Source organism: Gouania willdenowi, chromosome 1 (genome assembly GCF_900634775.1).
Source record: "Gouania willdenowi chromosome 1, fGouWil2.1, whole genome shotgun sequence".
In the NCBI taxonomy this organism is placed as follows: Eukaryota; Metazoa; Chordata; class Actinopteri; order Blenniiformes; family Gobiesocidae; genus Gouania; species Gouania willdenowi.
Window position 1 is genome coordinate 11,741,565 of NC_041044.1, and position 26,804 is coordinate 11,768,368.

The 26,804-nt window shown below is 37.5% G+C and overlaps 2 protein-coding genes across 2 annotated transcripts in view; both read right to left on the reverse strand.

Moving 5' to 3' along the window:
• Nucleotides 1-2,625, reverse strand: part of LOC114467250 (hsp90 co-chaperone Cdc37-like) — a 12,633-nt gene extending 10,008 nt beyond the window's left edge. The window contains 1 exon segment of the mRNA XM_028453420.1: nucleotides 2,608-2,625. The gene's annotated coding sequence lies outside the window, so the exon portion shown is untranslated.
• Nucleotides 2,626-4,965: 2,340 nt separating this feature from the next.
• Nucleotides 4,966-26,449, reverse strand: LOC114464557 (uncharacterized). The gene is made up of 8 exons (XM_028448902.1): nucleotides 26,325-26,449; nucleotides 23,681-23,950; nucleotides 21,641-22,041; nucleotides 13,751-13,856; nucleotides 10,349-10,618; nucleotides 9,929-10,267; nucleotides 7,960-8,217; nucleotides 4,966-7,778 (listed from the first exon to the last, which is right to left on the reverse strand). The coding sequence occupies exons 1-8, from the start codon at nucleotides 26,431-26,433 to the stop codon at nucleotides 7,606-7,608; spliced, it is 1,926 nt and encodes a 641-aa protein (XP_028304703.1). The 5' UTR covers nucleotides 26,434-26,449; the 3' UTR covers nucleotides 4,966-7,605.
• Between the last annotated feature and the right edge of the window lie 355 nt (nucleotides 26,450-26,804).

Below are 26,804 nucleotides of genomic sequence, written 5' to 3' on the forward strand. Positions count from 1 at the left end.
CACTGTACATATTGTAAATACTTATTTGTTCATGTTGTTGTTTTAGATAGATAGATATTTTATATTATAGTTACTGGTATTCTCATTGAATTATTATTATTATTGCTATTATTATTATATTATATTATTTTATTACCTTATTATTATTATTATTAATAAATATTGTTTATTATCAATATTATTGTTTTTATTACTGTGACTGGATTCTTATATTACTTTGTTATTGCTATTATTATTATTGCTCTATTATTATTATCATTATATTATATTCTTATAATACCTTATTATTATTATTACCATTATTATTAATACTATTACTATTATTACTATCACTATTATATCATCATCATTAATTATTGTAGCCAAAGAACTGAAATATTCAAGGATGTGAGTGTTGAGTGGTAAAACCAGCATTTTGAATATATTCAAGCACCTTGTATCATAGCTACATACATGACGTTTTTAAAAAATCAAACAGTTTGGAAATCGGTTCAAAATTCAACAAATAATTCTACTTAGAGATTGAGAAATACCTCTTTCTGTCATAATGTCCATACGCCGCGGCCTCCACCCACCACCATCATGTATGAGGATGATACTGCGTTTCTGGCAAAAATAAATAAATCTCTGCAAGATTTTGTTGTGACCCCAAAACACTCACAGGGCAACGATCTATAATCACACACTGCTCATAATTTAGCAAGAAATATCTTTATTTTAAAATAATATTGTAGGCTAAATAATTAATGAAGGCAATGACAAATGAAAAACAATTCAATCTAACATATTTTGAGAAACAAATGAAAATTAAATAGAATTAGTAAGAAAAAGAAAATATAACAGTGAAAAGTATTCAGAATAAACGCAGGGTAAAGTGAAACAAGTTTACTATACTGTACAAAACAGCAGCTATATGGACAAATTATTCATCCAACAAAAGTTTATCCTTTTTGCTTTTGTTGTAGCAAAAATAATCACTGACATTGTAAGACATGCTTCTTTCTGCCAACCTCATGTTTTATATTAATGATAGAAGGTCTTCTGAGGCGGTGCTGGGCCATTGATTTTCATTGGTGTGTCTCTTTAGTTTGGAAAGCTTCTTTTAGCTGATGCCACTGTCACTGGTTGAGTAAGACAATCCTAAAGAAATGTCCCAATATTTACTCTCTAATCCCTCTCATGGACAAAGTCTAGAGTTGAAATGTAGACATCCTGTATAGCATGGAAAGCAAATGGATAATCTAAAACTACTTGGGCCAATTTGGACATCGAATATATTCTGCATTAAAATAGTAAATCAATCTTTCAATAAAACATTAGCTAATTGACTCTTTCCCATGTTCATGCTTTTTTTAATGGATTAACACTAATCGTCATGTGTGAATAAAAAGAATACACCACAATGCAGTTGTTATTAGAGTGGTGGGCTAATGGTTAAGGAAGAGGCCTTATAACTGGAGGATGCTGGTTCAATTCCCATCATAGGTCATCGCTGCTCCTTGGTGCTGCAGCCTCCAGGAGTCACAAGCCAGTGTTCTACCTTTGTTGACCCAAAAAGGATAATTTATCCCCATTCAAATGCAGAGAGTTGTGTCATGAAAGCATCTGAGGTAGTGGTTATGCACTGAAACACACTCAGGAAATCACTAAATAACGTATTTGTTTATATTTTGCACTTCTTTACTTATAGACTTGCTGTACATCCCTATGTTTTTTTTATTTCAGTGAATGTTGAAATAAACAACCGCATAGAATGTTTGCACTGGCGCCATGACAAGGGTGTACCCCGCCTAATGCCCAATGAAAGTTGGAGCTAGGCACCAGCAGACCCCCGTGACCCTGAAAAAAGGAACAAACGGGTCAGAAAATGGATGGATGGAGTGTTTGCTAGTGGGCGGCACTTCCCTGCAGCTTCTGTTATAAACAGTACCAAAATTATTTCTCGAGAGTTCTTACTTTAATATCGGCCACTTCCGGTCGCACAATGATATATGATATCTACTAACAATTCTGTGTTTTGTTTTTAGAAACAGAAGATGAAAATCAACTGGTTTTTAAAATTTTGTTTATCCCTTCTCAACCCTGATAAAGAAAAATAACTTGAGTTTCAATTTTAATCTTTGAATTTAAAAACAATAATCAAATAAACAGTTTTTTTTTTTTTTTCCTATTCTAAATGGAAAATCCAATGGCAAACCATACACAGACGATAAATACAGATCCATTTCATGCTACGGACTCAGCTTTGAAGCCCCTTAGTGGTTAATAAGGCCTATGGGTTTGCATATCAGCCTAAATAGCCACACATGCCCGTCAAATGCTCGTCTTGACCAGTTGTTGCTTCTGCAGGTCGTGGTTGGCAGTAAAATTGAGACACACATCATTATTTGGTTTCTTTACCACTTAACAAAATATTTCTGGTGCAAGGTTGTTCACACTTGAAAATGAGTCTTATGAAAGAAGACATAACAAAACTGTCAAAGCTCATTAAGTTACTGTGATGGCCACGGCCACACATTAAGGTTAAGTTACACAGTTATCATTGTTTCTTTGTGTTTCAATTAATGCACTGTCTGTTAATCCTGATTTTCTTTGTTTTTGAGTTACCTGTGGAATGTCTTCCTGGTCTGGCAAAAGATGGTGGAGAGGGCGGAGCTGACTTTTATGCTGAGACCCACGCCCATCGGACCAGACCAAGTCATTGAACTCATAGGGGGATTGGGAGTTGTTTATGTTAGATTTAAGTTAGTATATATCATGTTCTCCCCTGTGTGTGTCTGATGGAATATCCAACTCATATATAAGTCTCCCCTTGTGTGTTAGTGGGGAGTGGTGTGGGTTGTGTTAACACCATGCAGTGGAAGTTCCTTCTTGGGTAAAATAAAACCCAAATTGTTCAACTGCAAACCTGTTTCCTGTTCCTTGGCTACTTGGTCCACGACAGTTACATTTCTTAAGAATGGGGCGATGGTGCAATCTGATTTTTTGATCCATTATTTTCAGAGTTTGTTTATATGATGACTTTACAGGGAACCACACCCGTCGGACAAGAGAGGAAATTTCATGGCAGCATGTAATGCTGTGCTGGTGTATAGAGTCTTATTGAACGAAAGCTGTTAAGTTTGATTTGACAGTTTAGCACACTCTCTTAACATGCCAATCAAACTTTAGTTGGCAATCCAAAACAACATCCAAGGATTTATATTCTGCTACTTCTTCCATTTCTGTTAAATTAAACTTTACTTTAAAATCTTTAGTGACCCTATTTTGTATTGAAAAGCACTTTGAGACAGTTTTCTTATACAGCTGATAAGCTCCACAACGCCCCTTCTTCTAGAACAAGGAGTCGGCAGCACGGGTAAAACGTAATGAAATGTAACACATTTTGTCTCATCTAGAACTTGTAAATGTGAACATTTAATAGAAATGCTGATGGTCAATCCTTTGGCATTCTTGTGTGACCCCCCACCCTCGTGACAGCTGGACAATGTCGCTGTGGATAGATTTTTTTTTCGGGAGTCTCTTATGCAATATTATGAGTCAGTGTGGCTTAAAGGTCCCATGTCATGCTATTTTTCACCTATCTCCATTGGTTCTAAGAACCCCAATAGGGTATTTGAGGTTTATTTTCCCAAACTCGCCTGTTTTCCAGAGTTTAAGCCTCTGAAAAGTCACTTTCTGAGCAACTCTACACAAACAGGCTGATTTGCGGCCTACTTATGCATATTTATGAGTGGGCGTGTCTATAGCAGGACACTGACTTCCTCCTCCCTGCATGGTGACGTAGGGCCAGAGGACGGCCCGTCCTCCTCCCACCCACTCCGTAGTCGAGCTCATGCTGCTTTATTAACATGATACAGAGCATGGGGGCGGGGCGTTTGCCGGTACATACATAGACTGTAGAAAACATACATAGCACTGCGCAAAGGACGCTGAAATGCTCAACTTCGTGGGCGTGTCTGTTTACATGTCAATCACGGCAGGGAGCTTCTTGGAGGCACGGCTTCTCCAGCTCAGTGCCACGTCAAATTTGTCAAATTGGGAATGCGTCATCAAATTGGAGCGAAGTGTTTGGACTCACCCTGCAGTAAGAAAGGAACAAATCAGCCTCTAACTAACAATTGAGGGAATCAATGAAAAAAACACTTAGGACATGTGTATGAAGCCCTATTAGCACTTTGATGATGTTTAAAGCACAGAAAAGTTGATTAGTTACAATTCCATTAAATTGTAACTAAGTCCAAACTTCTAGTGGATTATAATGTTTCACCATATCGAGGCGCTGCACTTGTTCCAGGTTCAGAAGTGCGTAAGAGGAAAAGAAAGACGGGAGAATACGCGTAAAACCAGATTTGAACTGGAACGCCACATTTCAGGGCCGCTTCACCCAGAGTGCGTAACTGGGATGGAGGTGCGCAGTGACTGACTTAAGTACAGGGGGAGAATAGTTTGCAGCACAGCTGCGCGGCTCTTTTTGACTTGTGTCAAAATGTCTGTTAATTATCTTTAGGTATACTGGTTTTCTCCAACTGTTTCAAATCGACCAACCTGTATGCCTATGATTGCGGGGCTCTTAGTTTTAGTCATCTGAAGGACTGGGGTCCTATCCTAGGGTGTAAGATTGCCATCTCCCAATGGCAGCTAAGATAGAAAACTGGGTTTGAAAAATGAATGATTAAATAAAAAGTTGTCCAATTCTGTTCTGTGATACGTATGGGGTCACTCGTGCCGCACAGGCGGGTTTTGGCTTAGTGAGTAGTTAAGTTAGTGTGTACTTTAGGATTACTCTGAGCTCAGTTGTGAAATCCAATGCTAAGGGAAAGGTTTAGGGTTACAGTTTATATGGTCATTTATGAAATACAGAACTATATACAACACAAACCATCAAACTAACAAACAAACAAACACTAGACATTTTTCAGAACAATACCAGATCTTTTTAAAAAATAATAATCACATGCTAAAACTTCACCAGCTAAAAGAATTTCAGGCATTTCTTTCTGTGCTATCTGCTGAGTGGCTTCCAATCAGGAGTAAAGGGAGGGAAAACAATCTTGGAATGTTTTCCATCACCTCACCCTTTTTATACAGAAAAAAAGGTTTCAGAAGCCTCAAAAATCCAACAGATTGGCAAACACTATGTAGATTAAAAGTCAGTTTAATATTTTACCTAAATGCCTAAACATTTCACAGTTCACATGATAAAAAAATAATAACAGGTTCTTAAAATAACTGAGCTTCAAATTAATAAAAAATAAACCCAGTTATTATTTGTTCTTGTGTGACAGAAGTGTCAGATTTATAATTAGTTCACATGTAAGAACATTTAAAATTTATACAGTTATTCCAGTGTATGGTTGAACATAATGCATTTTTTTTCCAATCCATGACTAACAATCATCATCAGTGCAAAAAAACAAGCTGTCTTTCATACAATATTGCCTCATTCAATACATTGTTTAAACTACACCAAAAAAAAAAAAAAACAGTGTGGGGGGGTTCATTCTTCAAAGAGGGGGGAACAACAGAAACAATTTGGGAACAACTGGGTTAGTCCATGCCCAATGCATTCTGGTCTATTAACCACTGTACCTCATACTGCTAAAGTGCTGATTGTCCTGATGGGAAACGTGTCTTCACAGCTTGTGTACAGGCAAAGACAGTGGTGGTAATATTACACTTCACATCTTATTACTCATCTTAACAGCAAAATTATTCATTCACGTGGTAATAATGAAAACATTTCTGTGCTCACAGGCCTCCATTTTAGTCACAGAGGAAGCTAATAAAGTAAATGATCAATATTTATGGTGTGACTCAATCCAGACTTGCTTGTTTTCTTTGTAGATAAAGCCGTGTTTGTGTTTCTACTCCAAAGTAGATTATTGCACAAAAATCACCATAAACCAACACTCAACAATATGACAGCTAATCAGCTATTCCAAGTGACATCAAGGATTAAGCATTCAAATCTTATGCCTTTCTTTTGAAAAGTATTTAATCAGGACTGTGGAGTGTGAGTTAGCAGAGCGAGAGAATTAATGAGGAAATGAGGTTACGGAACAACTCTGACATGTGTAATTATGTGGTTAAGCTGTGGCTATGTACAGTAACTAATTGAGCCTTTATTTGCATGAGTGGCTGGAACAAGGCAGAGATGAGCAGCAGTCAGAGCAGGCAGACTGCCACCATTCCTGATTAGGAGCAGGTAAACAAAGCTAACAAAGCTTTATTCAACTGAACTATCGCTACTGAGCAATAAATGCTACTTAACCTGAAAACGCATCTGTGTGTCCATGTCATGAACAAATACCTGGTCAGCAGACCTATAAATTAGTAAATTAATAACACATGTTACAAATTGTAAATGGATGATACACCAAAAATCAGTAGTGGTTGAGTATATGTTGCTGATTCTGCACTACAGAATCCAGTGGTGGACTGACAGGGCCAGCAAAGCTTTCTCTTCACAGACATACAGTAGGTCTGTGTTTTTTTTACATATTCAAAAACACAGACCTATGTTAAATGCACTTGTTTTTTTTTACTTTGACATTTAATTTAAAACATGATTTTAACTAATGTTTTAGCTGCCTTCTGTTGCCAGGGTCAGAAATATTGCCCTAAGCCTTTGTGGGCTAAACTCAAAGGCAATGCATCTTGCATAACCATATATAGTAGTAAACACAGACAAGGAGAACACCAATACAAACTAAACAGAACAACAATGACTTGTTCAACTGATCCCAAATAGCAACAATGAGGCTGACATACAGTACTGATTGATTTATATCAATTTAACTTATACTAGGGCCTGTTTTTAATCATTCTCGGGGTGAAAACAATTTATTGGGGTGAGGAGTTGGTTGCACCTTGGTAGTTAGAAGTTATAAGTTGCAAATGAGAGTGGTCAAAGACAGAAAGAAAAAGTGGTAAAAAGGGTTCAAAATGTGAATATTGGCTTAAAAGTGGCAGAAGTGGGGGAGGGGTAATGTAATTTTAAAAATAGGAACTATTACTTTAAACTGGCAAATAATGCCATGACAAATGTGGTTAAGTTGGGAAAAATAAGCATGAAATATGGTGAAGAGGTTAAAAGTGACAATAATGGGTCAACATATGCAATATTAGGTGTGAAAAGTGGTGGAAAAGGTTTTTAAGTGCCAAAAATGTCTTGAAAGTGGCAGAAATGTGCAGAAAAAGGCATTGAAAATTGACGCAAAAGTGGCAGACATAGAAGTAAAGTAGTAAAAATGTATTAAAGGAGCAAAAATATGGCAATAAAAAGTGGTAAAAATGCAAATAAAATATGGCAAGCTTGGTGTAGTTGCAAAAAAAGCTAAGAATAAGCAAATATGGGCTCAAATGGTTCAAAACAATATTCTTGAAGGCATCTGGCAATCCCCTTCCAGTGTCTCGCGATCCCAAATGGGGTCCTGACCCCAAGGTTGAGAAGCCCTGCTGTAGAGAACTGATAAGAGGGTAATGTTTAGAGTGGATAAGTTGGGTTATATTTACCACAAAACTACATTATCCTAGTCTTTGTCCTGGTGCAGTCACAGAGTGTAGCTGATGTTCACATTGCCACATCTGCTCCCTGGAATTTTACTCCTCGACAGGCACTGCGATGTGTCGTGAATGAAAACGAAAAACATCTCTCGGGTTGTATTGTCCCGTTCTTGTGTTCTTGTAATGATGGATGTATCCCCTTATGATTCCACAGAAAACAAGAGCAACAAGAATGATGGTGCCACCTATAATGTATGGGATGTAGTTTGCTGCAGGCATGAAAGGAAAAAGTGGACACAAGTCATTACATGGCAGACAAAGCTTCGTACTCACACAGATACTGATATGTGTGGTGATAGGTTATTCTTTAGCAAGTGTGCTTGTTTTATTTTGCCCTGGCCATGTTCAAGAAACAAAGATAACACCGAGACAAGACAAAACATCACTCACCTTGGACTTCCACGCTGAAAACCACAGTGACCACTTTTGAGTTGCTTCTCACATTACAGGTGTATCGCCCTCCATGTTCAAAACCAGCAGATGTGATGGTGAGGACGCTGCTGTTGGGAGAGAAAGGGGCGCTTGAAGGAAGCAGCCAGTCGTATGAGGGCAGGGGGTTTCCCAGCGCTGTACAGTTCAGCTGCAAAGTGTCTCCTATTGTAATAGTGATGGAATCAGGATGGCCTGAAACCTTAAGATGTGGACCATCTGTGAGATGAAGAAAAGAGGAAACACTTGAAACTGATCTCTGAATCAGCTGAACTAAGTATTCCCAAATCTTTGTTCAGTGAAAAATGTCTTGTACATTAATAAGCAAATCACTAACAGACATTTTGCCTGCACAGGAGACGATCAGACCAGTGAAGTCATTGTTAACTCCTGAGTTTGTACTCACAGACACAATGGAAAGTTTTATACCATGGAGAGAAAGAAAGATAACTATAGCTACGTCAGTTACTGAGATTTGAGGAACTCATACTCTATCATAAATAAATAAACATCCACAGTCACAGAACAGCTGTACTACAAAGCTGGTTATCAACATGTTAACGTAAGCCAGGTGTTTTCAACCTGAATGCGTACGCACTCATAAATCTGACCAATCACAAACAAGGAGAAACCGTGTAGAGCAAATGACGTCACACATGAGGAATGATTCTTGAAAAAAAATAAAAATTTAAATGCATAATTCAGACCAAAAACAACACTGTTGCTGCAGTATAAGAATGAAGGAATGCTGGCAGAGAATTGATGACTGTTAACGTGTATGACTGTTATTGCATACATTTGTGACATTATAGTATATTAATTAATCAGAGAAAATATGAACACTGACCAGTTTGACTTTATTACAGTGCAGACATGTTTCTATTCATGTATCCGCCTCATTTTGGGTGCAGTCTGTGGCTCTAATAAAGTGGACAATTTTTGTGTCATATACAGCTTGTATTAATTTATAATATTTTATTGGATGAGGCTTGCTGTGTGTGTGTGTGTGTGTGTGTGTGTGTGTGTGTGTGTGTGTGTGTGTGTGTGTGTGTGTGTGTGTGTGTTGATCATCAGAGAAGTTTTTGTCAATGTAAAGACTCAAAAAGCTAAAACCACAAAACCACTTTTTTCTGCTAATATCAAATGTATTTGGATATCAACCTAGTCAAACTCTTTTGCCATTTTAGTTAAAGTATTAGAATTTGGTGTATTTTTACAATCTAATTTTACTATTGGCTGACAATTAGGGGTGTCCTGTTACGATATCGATATCGGTCCAATATCAACAAGAAAACGAATATCGGATTTTATCGGACTGCATCTAAAATTTCTGACATGTATTATATTTATTTAATTGTAGAATACTGTAGATATTATGTGAAGGTTAAAATTTATGTAATTAATTAGTTGATAATAAGTGGTTCAGTTTTTCTCATACCTATTTTTGATGACTATTGTTTTCTGTTTGAGTAACATCACTAGATCAAGCCTTTTCTAATATTCCACACTACAAAATAAGTAACAAAAGTATGTATGATTCGTGCTATCACATCGAATTGATATTGGTATCGACCAGTACTCAAGGCAGCAATATCGGGATCGTAGTGGAAGTGAAAAAGTTGTATCGGGACATCCCTACTGACAATGGTAGTTTGTGAAGTTTTGATGGCTTCTTACATCACTAACAGGCACAGTTGGCTCGGCCCCGCCAATAAATAATAAAACAAATATTTATGTTCCTCCTAGTGGCAGGTCAGCCAAAACCAGGGGTTTAGTTGCTCTTTGACCAGGTTTGACCCTGCTCTGATACATTCAGACTGGGGACAAAATGTGCACTCATATTTTCAATGTAAATTTCAGTATGAATATAATTTTATGGCAATATAAACAGACACACATTAAGTTAATATTAAAAACTGTAAAGACTCACAGTGAACTGTTGTAGTAAGTGCCTGTGATTCCCTGACTTGAGGAGGCTGTGGTCCCTCAGATCCCAGTTCAAGCTCCGCCTTACACCAGTACTGAGCTCCATCGTCCTCCTCACTGGCGTTAATGCTCAGTGTACATCTCTCCGTCACTGGTGTGTCTTGTTGTTCGTGGTTTAACTGATGATGAAGAACACTTAGAATTCTCTGGCCTCTGAAGAACGTCACAGTGAGGAGTTCCAAGGGAAACACGTCTTCCACAGTACACTGCAGTGTGTACCGTCCATGTTCAAACATAGGTCCTGTGTGGTTTACCACAGTGAGGGTAACATTTTGTAGAGGCTCTGTATACAAGGGAGAACATGAATATTGCTTTATGTGAGTGATCCTAATTGGAAGATTCACCTTTAATATACAATACTTACGGTAAACGGTTACAGGCAGCAGGCTACAGCACTGTTTGTCGTCATAACGGTTATAATAGCACAAGGGAGATGTATTCCACTCAGTCATCTTTAAAACAGTCCAAACCACTGTGGTGCCATTTTCTGATTTGAGTCCCAATGGTGTTTCCAAGCCAAAAAAAGTGCCGAGGCAGTCGTTTTTACACATGACACAGGTGGCAGACACAGGGTCACCATATTTGACCACCAGTCTGGATGGAGTGAACACAGGTTTATCTCTGCAGTCGTATTCTGGAAGTAAAACATGATAGCAGAGATGAGCTCACACTTCCTCACACATCATTGCTGAAGAAAAGAGCTTTTTATCTTTCCCTTATTTACCTGCTAAACTTTGATGCCACCAAGATTAGAGACACATTTCAGCTGTGATAAAACTTCTGAGTAAACTAAGTAAAACATGAGATAAAGCATTTACACCCCAAGTCACACTTGACTTCGAAGATTGTGCTGTGGTAAAGCTGCTGTATGTAAGTTTGTTTTTGGTGTAATTTGGTTAAATATCTATAGTCATCTTTGAGCGTATTGTAAATCAAAGTGTTCTGAGTGGACAGTGAATCTCTTCTCCTTCTCTTTGCTTTATATTTAGGCTTTAGAAATCCAGGAGCGTGTTGCTAGATTTCAGCCAATCAAAGATCTTTCTACAAACATGAGTGCTCCATGAGCTGTTTTTGATGTTACTATTGGCTGCTCAACTGAAGTCAATGCGCTTTCACGTACCATCAATAGTAATAGTGTAATGGCTTACGCATTGCGGCATAAATCACAACGGTTACACGGCAAAGCAAGTGAAAAAAGGAAGATCGAGGTGGTGAAGTAACAGTCCAAGGGCCTATACCACGAAGCTAGATTTCCTTTTACCACGCTAGCTTCCGGAATTTAATCATTGTGTACTATACTACGAAGCTGGCTAACGTCTCATGGGACTAAATCACCATGGTAACTTAGGCTGAACAACTAACCAGGTTTTGTTTTGGCTAGGATCTGAGTACTAAAGCCCCACCTCCTGACCAATCAGTTCTCTTCAAAAATGACCTGCCCAATCAAGGAGGATCATTGTGAACATGTCTCTGTGTGGATCTGATGTGACGCTGACAGGAGAGAGAATATTTAGATATCAATGCTATCCTTTCATTTACCTGACTAGTACAGTGCCTGTCGGAGGTATGTATTCATATTGACATTAACAGGAGTTCCACAGTGTGGATTGGTCTTTTCAAATAGGTTTTAAATTGGTTTTGGAAGCCGTTGACAACGTTTCAGGTCGATCAAATATCGTGCTGGTGTCATGGTCTGAGTTCACATCGTACTGAGATTGTATATTCGCATGCGCGTACATTCGCACTGCCGAAAAATTAATTTTTGCTAAAAAAATTATTTATTTTTGTTTTCAAAGTGAACGGAGATGTGTTTTATTTGTTTAATGGATTATGTTAGCATTAGGGTAAGGTAACTCAGACTGTGACACCGGGGAGATATTCGCCACACACACATACACACACACACTTTTATAGATAGATGACATTAATGGACTGACCAACAATAGCCAGCTGATAATTCATGTATTCTGTGGTGACGCTGTGGCTTCAGTCCTGTAAGACAATATACTGTAAAATACAAATATTGTCCTCCTTATGATGTAGGCTGAATGCAGCATCAGAGCCACAGACAAGCTAAAAGTGAAACTCATCAACGTGTCCGTTTAATGGCCGTTTATAATCTCACTAATTTAGGTAATAACACTCATCAATTCCTGCATTTATTCCTTGCTGACTTTACTGCAGCAACAGTGTTGTTTTTGGTCTTAATTAAGGATTTTGATTCTTCATATTTTTAAAGAATTATCCCTCAATTGTGACGTAAATTTCTCTCCAGTCACAAGAGCATGCACGTACCCAGATTGAAATCACCTCTCTTAATTTCTTAACTGAGCGAGTTGTAATCGAGATTAGTAGGACAGCTTCTGTCTGATGGACAGTATTTGGTTAGTGTCTGTCTGCTCTGCTAGGATCGCTGCGGCTGCTTGTGTGTGAGCTTTGTGGAGGAGAAGCTTTAGTTCCTGTCCTTACAGCAGTGACTGATACATGCTTATAATAGCATAGACAAGATGAAATCTCTACATTTGTCACTAGTCTCTATTGAGAAAAAAAGTTGCAAAGAGCTCCACAGTTGTGCGGATTCACAAGAATACCGGTAAGGGACGATAGGTGTTGAAATGGGGAGGGGAGGGGGGAGTGTGGTTGTTTCTATGCAAGTCGCACAATTTTACAATTTTAAGTACTGCAGCTTTCAACCAGCATATTTATTAGGTCTTGTATATTGCATGATGGTGCCTCCATAACACTTATTTTGTCCAGCATTGGGTTACTGGATGAAAGTCAGGCAAAATTCAAATACTAAGTCAACATGATGTGGTTGTGTTCCTCAATGTTCAAGTAAAGGAGGAGAAAATAAAATCACAACACTAAAAAAATGCTGAAGTTAGTTAGTTTGAGCTTCTTTCCTGTTAGGCAGGTCCCTTCGTTTTGTGGTTAACATTTTCAAGTTTTTAAAAATGCTCTGGGTTTAATTGAGCACTTGCATTTTTTTTTTTTTTTTTCTTAAAACATTTTATTTCTTATGATTACTAAATTATCCAGGGTTTCTACAAATTCTTTAAAAAAATATATGGAATTTGATGGTTTAAAAACCATGTCTTATTATTGAAGGGACATTTGTTTTACTTTTTAACATTTGTTACAATTAGTAGCATGTACTTTTTTTTTTTTTTTTTTACTTTTACTCAAGTAAGGTAGCAACTTCAATACTTTTACCAGTCCTTTTTTTAATTCAAGTATCTATACTTTTAAATGAGCACTGAAGACTGCGTACTTTTGCCACCTCTGCTGTTTCCATTAGTTTAAAAAAATAAATTAGAGTAAAATGTCACGTTATTCCCTTTCTTCTGTTCCTGGTTTGGTTAGAGATTTTTTTTTTTTTTTTTATTAATTATTAAATCGGGCTTTCGCCTTTATTTGGCCATGTAATGTTAGTACATTATTGGGATTTGTCTTCTGCACTTAACCCATCCCTGAGGAGCAGTCGGCAGCCACTTTGCGGCGCCCACAGTGACGGCCCCGGTGAGGCTTGAACCGGCAACCCTCCGATTACAAGCCCAGCGTCCTTAACCACTAGGCCACCACTCCCCTTAAGTAAGCATCAAGCAACAACCCGAGCTAAGCACAAAAAGTATATTCGCGCACAAGAAAACGTGCGGCTGATTTGACCAGGCAAACGCGAACCACGGCTGGCTTTGACCGCAGGGTCAGGAAGGCATTAATGCCAGGGTCGCCTACATATATAGACGACCCTGTGAACAGGACTCACCGCAGGCTGAGACGGAGACGAAGAGCAGCAGCAGACAGCACCAGGACATCTTCATCTTCATCATCTTCATGAGCTGTGGCAGTGGACTGGCTGAGACACCAGAGAAAAGAAGGCGGTCGGTTTAAAAAAAATAACAAAGAAATCCGCTCCTCCCTGATGAAGGGTCAACCAGTGCAGCTGCCAGAGTAATAAAAAATGAAAGTATTTGCTCCTCATAGACTCACGAGTGACGTGCTGGAGGCTAAAACAGGAAATGCTGTGGAGGCAAGTAATGTTCCAGCTTTAGAATGTCGTCTTATTGTGTGTTTGGGTGCCAGAATAGTTAGTTACATTAAAGGTTAGTTAGTTACATTAAAGGTTAGTGAGTTACATTAAAGGTTAGTTAGTTACATTAAAGGTTAGTTAGTTACATTAAAGGTTAGTGAGTTACATTAAAGGTTAGTTAGTTACATTAAAGGTTAGTTAGTTACATTAAAGGTTAGTTAGTTACATTAAAGGTTAGTGAGTTACATTAAAGGATAGTGAGTTACATTAAAGGTTAGTGAGTTACATTAAAGGTTAGTGAGTTACATTAAAGGTTAGTGAGTTACATTAAAGGTTAGTTAGTTACATTAAAGGTTAGTTAGTTACATTAAAGGTTAGTGAGTTACATTAAAGGTTAGTGAGTTACATTAAAGGTTAGTTAGTTACATTAAAGGTTAGTGAGTTACATTAAAGGTTAGTTAGTTACATTAAAGGTTAGTTAGTTACATTAAAGGTTAGTTAGTTACATTAAAGGTTAGTGAGTTACATTAAAGGTTAGTGAGTTACATTAAAGGTTAGTGAGTTACATTAAAGGATAGTGAGTTACATTAAAGGTTAGTTAGTTACATTAAAGGTTAGTTAGTTACATTAAAGGTTAGTGAGTTACATTAAAGGTTAGTGAGTTACATTAAAGGTTAGTGAGTTACATTAAAGGTTAGTTAGTTACATTAAAGGTTAGTTAGTTACATTAAAGGTTAGTTAGTTACATTAAAGGTTAGTTAGTTACATTAAAGGTTAGTTAGTTACATTAAAGGTTAGTGAGTTACATTAAAGGTTTATAAGATTCCAGCGGACACTCGTGCTCAGAAAACCAAAGACAATTGTGGTTTTGCCTCCAGGCAAAAAAAAAAAAAAAAAAACATGGATTATTTTGCATTTTTCCACATTATGATTTTTCAAAAAATTTAAAAGCTCAAATCAGAGAAACAAAAAGGTGTGCGTGATAGTCTAGGACTAGGATTACTATTATATATTGGTTTGAGGTCACTGGGTCACATGACCTGAAAGCTATTGAAAAAAAAATCATTAATATTCTTGGATTTTCCCAGATTATGATTTTTCAAAAAATGTAAAACCTGATAACAGGAAAACAGAAAGGACTAGGACTGCTATTTTATATTGGATTGAGGTCGTTGGGTCACACTTCAAAGGTATTGAAAAATATGAAAAAACAATTGTCATCAAATACAATAAAAGCTCAAATGTTGTATAAAATATACATGCACATTGCTTTTCAGTCTATCTCCATTTATTAGAAGTGTTTTTTCATTATATTATCGTTTGAAACAATTTTTTTTTAAACCAACGCCTTTTACAAAGAGTAATTAATTGATGGTCGGTCCCTAAATTCGAACGACCTGAGTTCTTCAGCATTTAGGTGAAGCTGTTGGTGTTGGAGGCAAATATCCAACATCCAACGTGAAACCAACTTCACCGCAGTAAGCTAATGCTGCACACGAGCTGAAAATTATGTTTTTTCCTGACTTTAGCTGATGTCATTACTCCAGTTCATTTATCGACCTGTCCATTTCTGCACTTCCTTCAAATTTGTAAATTGAACTAAAGATGATAGCTTAATAAAAATAATCATGGACCTGGTTAGTGAATTGTGTATCTCATAAATGTACCTTTTCACAGTGAGAACTCATACTGTCCTTTTCACACTCAGAAATCTCACTTGTCCCATCAATAATAATGATACATTTTATTTATAAGTGCTTTTCAAAAACACTTTACAGTTGTTAAAACTACACATGTCAGAAAAAGGCACCGACAATAAAATAAATACAGAAAATACATAACAATCAAAAGTTAAAAGCTTGGGACAGGAATGTGGAGGTGGTTTAATACTGTTTCTCCCTTTGGTTTTACAAAAGTGCTCAGATACGAGCATCATTCCCGGGTAGAGTCTGAATCTGCCCGCTGGAGACCCAAGTAGTCGGTGTTTTCATTCACCAGGGATGCTTGCTTCAATACTGCTGCTCCCATTGGTTTTTAAAAGTGCTCGGATCGGCCAAAATCAGCATCAGCGGAAAACCCTGGACAGTGGACACCACCTCGAGTCTGAATATGTGTAATATTAATAATATAAACACTATTAAAAAACTCTGGAATAACATTAGAAACACTGTTAGGTTGGAAATATCAACTGAGTGAACGAGCTTGTTTACATTTATATCCCTCTCAACCTATGATCTCCCAGGTTGCGTATGCGCAGTTCCAGAGTGTGAAAAGGCCAATTGTGGTTTTGCCTCCAGGCTAAGCCCCGCCCAACAAAATACATCACAATGTTTACAAGCAATCAAAGGCTCTATATGTAAAAGTAAAAAGTACATGCTACTAAATGGACTTAATTGACTTTTTTACAAATGTCCCTTCAATAATAATACAGGGTTTTTAAACCATCTATATTTTTTTATTTTTCTAAGAACTTGTAGAAAACTGGTTCATGGAAATAAATGAAATCTGTTACCTTTGAACATCTGGACAATTTAGCAGTCATTATAGATCATCCATCCATTGTCAGATGCCCTTGTTCCTGTTTTTTTCTAGGTGGTAAGGTTCTGCCGCTGCCAATCTCCGGCTCACACTGGGCGATGGTACATACTGGATAGAGCACCAGTTCATCGCAGGGCAACACACAGACACAAACAACCACTCAACCCTAGAGTCATGTTTTTGGATTGTGGGAGGAAGACGGAGTACCTGGAGGAAGCCCACACATCACGGGGAGAACATGCAAACTCCACACAGAAAGGACCAAAATTATTATTATTATCTTTATAGGTCAAGTTTGTTCATAAAATGTTTTTAGAAAAAAAAATGCAAATGCTCAATAAAACTCAGAGTTTTGAGTTTAACATTTTTCAAAACTTGAAAATGTTAACCATAAAACTACCTGTCTAACAGAAAAAAGCTCAAACTACCAACATTTTTCATTAACCCTCAAAAGAATCATGTTCTCCAGGTTCCTGGAATGAGGCGTGCCCTTTTTGGTCTGAAAATGAGTCATGGTTGTTGGCTAAAGTCTTTTTTCATCATGACGTCATCTTCGAAGGTCCTAAAAGTAATGAGTTCATTTTTAAAATGTAAGGAGTATAAAGTATAGATACTTGTTTAAAAGAGTAAGGAGTAAAAGTAAAAAGTCACCAAAAAATAAATACTCAAGTAAAGTACAGATACAAGAAAAAAGTGATTCATTGGAAGTCTGCGGGGGCATTTTGAACCATATGGCAATCCTATGGAGCCTCGCAATAGTTTTATTTTTAATTTTTCATCCTTTAATTTTTTTTGCATGTCCCATAAGGCACATGTGTCAAACTCAAGGCCCTGGGCCCAAATCCGGCCCTTTAGAGAATCAAATTCGACCCACTTGAGATATTAAAAGTGATAGAAAGAAAATAAAAACTTTTGTAATTTACCAACTAATTCAGTTTGCAGATATCTCAGGCCAAATACAACAAATCAATTTAATCCACAATATTTGCAGAGCTCAGTTTTCCAGTTGTTATATAACATGACGGCAGTCATTTTTAATCTCAAATTGTTGAAAGAATTCTAGATTTCTCCCAAAATCTGGCTTTCAATAAAGGTCCAGTAATATGCTATTTTTCACCCATCTTCATTTGCTCTAAGAACCCCAACAACATAGTATTTGAGGTTTATTTTTCCAAACTCACCTGTTTTCTCGAGTTTTAGCCTCTGAAAAGTCACTTTAATGACGCTTCTAAAAACAGGCTGTTTTGGGGCCTTCATTCATATGTATGAGTAGACGCAGACTTCATGCCTCGTTCTATTAGTGATCACTATAGCAATTGTCTTTTCTATCCACACACTCATGTTATTATTTTCAGCCATTATAGTAAAACACATGGCTATTTAAGCGGCTATTGTGATTGTGAGTCCGACAACTGTGCCTTTTCAATGGTCTGGTATAAATCTTACCTGTCTGATAAATCATTCTCCGTGCAGATGGGGCAGTGGGGTACCACAAGGATCAGTTCTGGGTCCCCTACTGTTTGGCTTGTATATGTTACCCCTTGGGGCGACTTTTAGGAAATATGGTGTTCCCTTTCACTGCTTTGTTGACTATATACAGGTTTACTTGCTATTTAAGGGCTTGAATGGATTTTAACTTTTTAATCACTGAATAAAAATAAAACTGAGGTGGTCCTATTTGGTCATCCTGACTACCTGCCCCCTGGGCTCTCTAGTGCCCTACACTGGCCCCCAGGCTAGGAACCTTGGTTTTTATCATGGATGGTGCTTTTAAATTAGTGAGGCAGGTCAGCTCAGTGGTAAAGTCCAGCTTCTTTCAGCTAAGGCTGCAGGTAAAAGTGAAACCGTATCTGGCCCATGGGGACCTTGAAAAGGTGATTCATGCTCACTGTGGGATGTTGATCAGTCCCTTATGTTAACCCCGACTTCTCCCCAGGCGCTACACCGTAGCTGCCCACTGCTCCTCAGGGAGGGGTTAAAGGCAGAGAACACATTTTGTGTATGTAGCTTTACTTATATGACAATAAATTATGACATATATTCTATATTAAACTACAATGTTAGTTTTACCTGAGAGGTAGTTTGAGAAGGAGGAGCTCCCATTCTTATAGGGTAGGAGGAGCCAGGATTGTCAGGAGGAGGAGTTTCCACCTTATGACGTAATATTGGGGAATAAATCCAACTCGACTGTTAGGAGCTAACTTTTTACAAAATGTGGAATAACAAGGGAAGGAGGAAACCGCACTTTTGAAACTTTTGGCCCTGTGAATGAGGCTAAAGGAATGTATATAAAAATAGCAAAACCATTATATAGCGATTTTTTTCATAAAACTGCCCCTTTAAATTATTCCACGAAATTTCTCCAATTTCCTAAAGTCGGAAATATAAGTGAAGATCCTGTAAGGACTGATATACTCACATATTTTATCATTTTTACGTGGAAGTGCAAACCAGGCCACATTAATGTGGAATTTGCTCTTTTTTTCGCCTAAAATCTGTGCTCCACTTAAGGTCTATGAGTTTAACACCCCTGCTTTAGGGGCTCCTTACCATTCCTATTTTACCACTAGAATAATTATTAAAATGCTGGCCCAGGCTGTACGGCACCATTGAGGACCAATAATTACAGTGATATGATCATTACAAATTATGATGTAAGTCTGTGAACTCTAACCAAATAAAGCTCACAACACAGGATTTAAAGTATTTGGTATGCTTTAGTGAACAAAATTAATATACAACCTTTTGTAACTTGGAAACCATAATTTGAGTTTTCTACTTTTAAAAAGGTTTGCCAATACTTGTTTAAAAATAAATAGGGTTATTAAAGTATTAAAGTAGTATTAGTCATTTGTTGTGTGAAAGGACATGACTTATAGGAACATGTGAGAAACACGTCAATTTTTTCGCTGACGGAAACAGACTTCCTCCTTCGTTTTCCTGTGAACATTTGCTTCTTCTCATTCTAGTATCAGACCCACTCAGTGATTGGTCACTTTCAGCCTCTGAACTCACACTCATGTTTTAAATCCTTTTATTCTTCAGCGTTAAAGTTGTTTCTATCTGACCCTGTTCCTCTTGGGATAATGTGAGAGGAAGCAGATCTGGGGTCAGGGGACATCATAATCTCTATCAACACAGACCAAAACCAAAGATTGGCCTGTGGCTTGTTTCCTACTAACTGTCATGAGTTAGTCTCATTGAAAGGAAGTAACAACAGGAACACTGTCAATTTTTTAAGACATTTTTATTTATTTTTTTTACCAAAATCAAAACAGATTAGTGATAAACACGCAGGTAGAAAAATGTAGGCAGATTTGCATTAGGGATAGCACTTCCAACATTAAAATATGAATAACAGACACTCTTTGAAATAGCAAACTCTATTTACCAAATGTTTATATGTTTATAATGAATAAAATGAGTTTAAAAGCTTTAATCATCATGTAGATCATGGGTGTCAAACTCATATTAGTTCAGGGGCCAAATACAAAGCAGTTTGATCTGAAGTGGGCCACAGATTTTATGCAGGAAAATTAGTATTTTCAACATTATTATGCCCTAGTTTGCACAGATATCGTAATGTTACAGATATCAGTCCCAATAGGGGTTTGACTTAAAGTTTCCTAGATTTTGAGACCAATTTCTATTACATTTTTTATATGGCCAACAATATTGTAATAAATTACAAGTTTCAGGACTTCTATTATGTTATTGGCCATTATTATGTTATTGCTATTATTACATTATTGGCTTCTACATATGGGAAATAGGCATACATAAATAAGTAAATGAAAATATTAAATTTGCATAATAAAACATTCATATAATCAAGCAACAGAGTATCTAGATTGTAATTACTGTTATATTTAGAGCCGGTTTTCATGTTTGTGTAGATTGTGATCAGGTCAAACTGACAGATGATATACGTATATACTGTATTTAACACAATTGTCATTCATGCTGCAGTCTGAGCTGCTGCATGAATGACTGGTAATATGTATTTTACAGTGATTTCAGTTCTATAGGCTTTCATAAAATTCTGTTAAATGAGCAGTGGTACAGATGAATAAAAAACCGAGAATAAAACACACACACACAGGGAATTACAACTGTAAGGAAACATTGATTAAAGCAGGCCAAACAAAAGCATAACTTTCCTGGTAACACATTCATCTCTGACTGAATGTGTATTGCATAACATTCACGGGAATTTTATTAGGAAAAAAAGCAAAGAGCAGCTGCAGATTCTATCTCAGCCTGACAGGAAACACTGAGCTCTTTAAAGCACTGTTTTTGTTTTTTCCCTCTGTTGTTTTCATTTAAGGTTTACACTCTAAGAATTAAACCCATGACCTTCTTAATGTGAGGAAGATGCACTAACAACTGCCACTCAATTTAATTGAAAATGTACGTTTATCACCAGAACATAGACATACTGTAAGGTATGTACTGTTCATACCAGAGATTATCTGTTTAAGGAATCTGTCAGAAACAAATAAAACATCTTAACTCATGCAGCTTATGCCTGGGATCAGCCTGTCCACTTACTTTTAATAAAACCACTCAATTTCCAGAAACCAACCCCCTACTTACAGCAAACAGGAAAGCTGCTTGACCTTTGACCTGGCAGTGTCAACACAATGCGTAACTGTCCACTTGTGATAAAGCAGCAGGATTACATGTCTGTGCCCTGCTTTGAATGGCTTATATGACTTATATGAAGTGATTTGTGTTATTGATAGTATTCAGCCACAGTAAAATAATCAAAGACAGAAAAAAACTGTTCACCAATGATACACATTCACCCATTACTCACAACAATAGAGAGCAAAATGCATAAATGTCTGTGTATCAGTTGTTGATGTCATGGAATTTTTATTTATTAGTGATATGAGAAGTTCAAAGTTAAAACAAACAGGCAAACACATCCTACTTTAAACTTCACAAAATCACAATGATGGATATCAGTGTTACAGTATTACTTATGATTATGATAAAGTTAAAGTAATCTCTGATTATTAATATTCCATGTATATAGAGCACGGCTAAAATCAGACTTGTGATTTTCTAAATAAGAAAAGAAACCAAAAGCATGAGGCACAAATTCAAGCTGTACATCATTCTGCATCCAGCAGCAGTGACCTCTATGTATCTGCTTTCTTTGAATCCAGAAGCATGTGTTATAGAGAAATCTGATCCCTGAAGCACTAAGTCCATCGTAGCTTCACACCAGTACTGGTTTTCATCATCTTCTTCAATTGTTTCCACCTTCAGTTCAAAGGTCTTGGTCACTGGTGTCTTGTCTGTAATGGTGGACGTTAGTTGTCCCACTGTCTGAATGAGGTCACCCTTTCTTTTGTAGAAAGTCACAGTGACGTTTTCAATCGGTGCCACATCATGAACTCCACATTGCAGAAAATACTGGTCCTTCTCCAGTGTTGTGTCGATTTTTTTCTCCAGGTAAATGAACACGAATGCTGGAGGTTCTGTGGAGATGCAACAAGAAAATAGGTATCGTGCTTGTGTAAGACTTGCCTGGCCATAAGAGCCGTACAGCAATAATGCCATATCTCCTGTGCCAAGCAGTGTCAAAACAAAGATTATGGGCGGGGCTCCTGGAGCAGTTAAGACACGCCTAGTCTATTCTATAAAATCTGCAATGTTAACTAGCCACTCATTACTCAATGTACCTCTCTATTTACTCTTCTCTCAATCCAACCTAGTCACCACAGATTTTATAGCCCACAGGAGCTAGTTTTTATAAAAGGCCAATTGCAAAACTCAATTGTAACCCATAGAGGGTAGTCACTCTGACATTTTACAACAAAATATGCCAAATTTAAATACTTTGACTAAAATGTTGAAAGTTGGACCAGGATCAATCAACAGTTTAAAATACCTGGATATATTGTTGAAACATGAACAAGAGGGGGCTTTAAAAGCACAAGTCTGTACCGTATTACACGTCTACCTACACTTGTCGTATTGTCGTCATGTCCGCTCTTAGTTTGACTGATTCGTCTTCACGTGTTTGTCCTGCCCTGCTCAGCCCCCCAGAACTCAAACACCTTTTGAGCGCTTCCTGACTAATGGCCTGTATTAAACATTGAATAATACAATGAGATTAGGGTGGATTCTAGGCTAGTGGAGGCAGGGATCAACACTGCGACCAAAATAGTAGCATATGCGACGATATTTTCAGTGTGTGCGAGTGAAAATTTCATCTGGTCGCATCCATGCGTGAATGACCTTATTTTGAACGGAACGGCTGAGCGCTTCATCACGTCCCACAGAGTGCGCCTCTCTCTCTCTCTCTCTCTTTCGCTCTGCGCTGCAGGTGATGAGAAGGTGCGTGCTCACGCAACTTGGCTGTGGGTAATGCAACGGTGAATGCGCCAAGTATAAACACCCATGTGCTTCTTTGGAGTGCGCGCGCGGTCCGCGAACAAAGCCAGGCATAACAAGCCCTTATCTGAGTGCGCGCTCAGATTGAGGGCAGCAGTAAAAAGGAAGAACGTGCTGAGCGCAGCGATAGAGCGTACACACTCATCAGAATCAGCATGGAGGGGCCAGAACTGATGGACTATGATGCCAGGCCAGATGTTCAGCTGTGCTTCTCCCAGTCCAGGGGAAGAGGGATAGGAGATCCCACTATAAGAGCTGGACCCTCTGAAAAGAATTCCATGGGGTGAAGCAATGCAGATGCTACGTTGGTTATGCTACTGTTAAGTTAATTCAAGTACAGCATTTATTTATTTATTTTTTTTAAATAAAAAAACATGTAACCTGTTGTTATGCTTTTCGCTTTTCTGTTATTTAATTTTGTTTTGTTAGGTCTTTTAAAATTATATAAAAGAAATGTTATTTCAGCCACTGCCTGTTGCAGAAAAACTTATATTATATATATTATAAATAATAGTGACACTAAAACCTGAAAACATTTAGCAAATACTGTATATCTGGAGTCATTTTCAATCTTTACTTCATACAAAACTACGGTACGCCATTTAAGTCAACTATTTATCAGCATGCGTGGCTATGCTGTACTATGCCAATTGTGGAATAAACACTCCAGAATAATACATTGGATTGGATGATGATATATCCTGGCCCATAGTCACTTACTGTACAAAGTCCCAGGCAGGTGGGCACAGCAGTGACTCCCATCATCTTTGGTGTAATAACATGTGGGAGACAGATCCCAATCTGTCATGTTGTTATTTTTCCATAAAATCATGTTTCCATCTTTTTTATAACCCCCTGAAGACACAGTCAAACCAGTTTGCTCATACTGGCAGTCATGCTGACAGGTGGTGCAGCGGAAAGAGGCCGGATCACCATACTCCACCAGCATTCCGGATGGGCTGAACACAGGTTTGTCTGCACAGTCTTCATCTGCAAGAAAGGAAACTGGACTTCAACTGATTGACTATATCAGCGGTTCTCAAACCTTTTAGGCTCAAGTACCCCCTTTCTCTTATTTCTGAATATAAGTACCCCCTTTGTCTGACTACAACAGTTTGCTTAGAAAAGTATTTAAAAACAATGATAAAGCATAATGATGGAATGAATTTTATTTATTTATTCAGTTTATTTCCGACATGGTTACATTCACTTTTTTTTTTTTTTTTTTTTTGGACATGCCGAAAAAGGAGACGAGAGAAGCAGTTTGCTCATCTAGGTCCCGTCCTGTTTTGTACATCGAAAATTTACATGGGTTTACATGTCTCTCTGGTCAAACATTCTTAGGTTGTTCTGAACAGTCCTTTTTTGTGTAGGATTTATTCTCATCTGTAGTCAGTGTTGTCTTTTTTTATTTTTATTCCTCCTCCTCTCTATCGTTGTTTGTGTTGGCCTTGTACCCTGCCAGACGTTGTTTGCATTCCTCCAGTTCAAGAAAAGTTCATCCTCTTTCGAATGAGTGATACACATTTTAAAGAATCTCATTTTGTAAATAAGTAGAATGAAACAGTGTTTTGTGCTGTGGTTCCCAACCTTTTTTGGATCATGACCCTATTTTGATTTCAAGAATTTCTGATCATTTACTTTTTTTTTTTACAGCATTTTAGTTGAACTATATTTAGATTATTTATTTTTTTTTTTAATAAAAGGATTACATTTAAAACACTTTTTCAGAAATTTCAGGGTTGAAAAATCCTGATTTAGTGGCTACTGAATAGATTTATTTATTTTTTAATAGTTTTTATCATTTTCAGTCATCTCACGCCCGGGGTGGGACTAAGAATGACACTTTTTTCGTTAATTTTCCACACTCTCTGTCTCTCATGTACCCCCCGTAGTGCCATCACGTACCCATAGGGGTACAAGTACCCCCATTTGAGAAACACTGCTAAATTCATCAATCAGTTGAAGAAAGAAGAGAAAACATGATCCTTAAATACACAATCTTTATATTGAAGAGGCAATTTAATACCAAACGTAATCGTGATCATTTTTAAGTTTTGAGGAGGCTGGATAAGAAGGGTAATATCTACAGACAAATGTTTGTTTGGTCTACAGGCTTTTCTGTGCAAACCATGACATCACATATGTCTTCATGCATCAGTCCACTTTAACTGCTTTGGTCTTTGAAGAAACTGTGAATTACAGCAAGGAATGCATAATAAACCTTTGTTTTTAGCTTCTAAAATAATGTTTTAATGCTAATGATTCAGGAATAGTTGTGATGACATGAGCAAAATAATCTTTGTGTGTTTGTGTATCTCAGTGGGATGTTTGTATCTTAATGGGTGTCAGCTGAGGGAGTTTCCTCTGTGTGTGTGTTTGACAGGATATGCTCAGTTCCTGAAGGTGTGATGTTGCTCTCAGTTCACATTGGCTACATTTACGTGCAGGGTTTTAAATTAACTTTTTAGATCACCAGTCAGCATGGCTAGTAGATTTTTAAAGTTTTATTCACTTTAATTATCTTCACTTTAAGTGTGGAAAAAGTAATTCAGAATTGAGGTTTACATGAAAAACCGGTTTATTTGGCTTTATTCAATTCCGCTTTAGGTCTGGGCATTGGGAAGAGTTCTGATTGGACAGGGGGCAAACGTGGGGTATTTACGTCTATCAGGAAAAAACACACAACAAACCTTTTCTTTTCACTTTCATCCGCGGAGCAGAAGAGATAGAAGTCCGTACTTTGGTCAATCAAAGCCAGCGGTAATGCAACAGCTGTTCTAACTCCACTATACAGGACGTTGAGTAAAAAATGTACTTTATAATGATCCGCGCATCATTAGTGAAGCTCTGGAGTGGTCAAGATGTGCAGAGCCGTGTAGAGCCGATACCGCCAATGGAAATGTGCCATAAGCAAACACTGTGCACAGCATTACAACTGGCTGCATGATTTCTTAAAAATAGCAGTTTTTCATTGTTCAAGTACTTTACAGGTACTCAGCCAGTGTTTGATGTCACTTTTTAACGTATTAGCTTTTCACAAGTATGATGTAATAACCTAAGATCTTCGATCTTCAAAACCATGTAAACTGAGCTAAGGATGCTGTCTCCATGACCCGAGCACGGATAAGCAGCAGAAGATGGATAGAAACTGAAGAATACCTTAGTTTGGATGATCTCTTTACATAGGACCTACAACTTTTTCCCCTGATGATTAAGAAACCACATTTACTGACCTTTACAACTTTTTCCAAGATTTACTAAACAAGTAGGCATTGCATTACACATATGAAGACAACAGGAGAAATAACAGTGAAAATGTTATTGATGAATAGATGGGTTTGTGAAAATTAATATTACTCACCACAATGAAACACTTCTGAGCTGCTCATTAGTGTTGTAATGGAGGCCATCAAGCAAAGAACTTGGACAGAAATCATCTTCAGTCGCCCTTGTGAAGCAAATAAAGCCATTTGGTTTCAAAGCTGTGGAACTCCAAACTGATCAGACAGGGAGGTTCCCTTGTTTTTGTTACTTAGCTTAAAAAAAAAACTGGGGTTGCGTCATTTTAAAACAGTGAGAACCCAGTGTGAATGAAGATATTTGAGCCTGGTTCATGGTGATAGGCTGAAGGTCCATAACAGAGTGAGAACCCCCACTCACCATACACTTACAGCTTTGTAATGTATGAGAGATTAAGACAAAACACACACATTCTTAGCTTGTGAGCATGAAGAGAGGTCCATTTTGTTACTGTATACACCATTTCCTGATGTGCTCTGAGGCCTGAGACATGACAGATGTAACAGAAAAAAAGAGGGAAGCTAAACTAAAAGCCTGATCA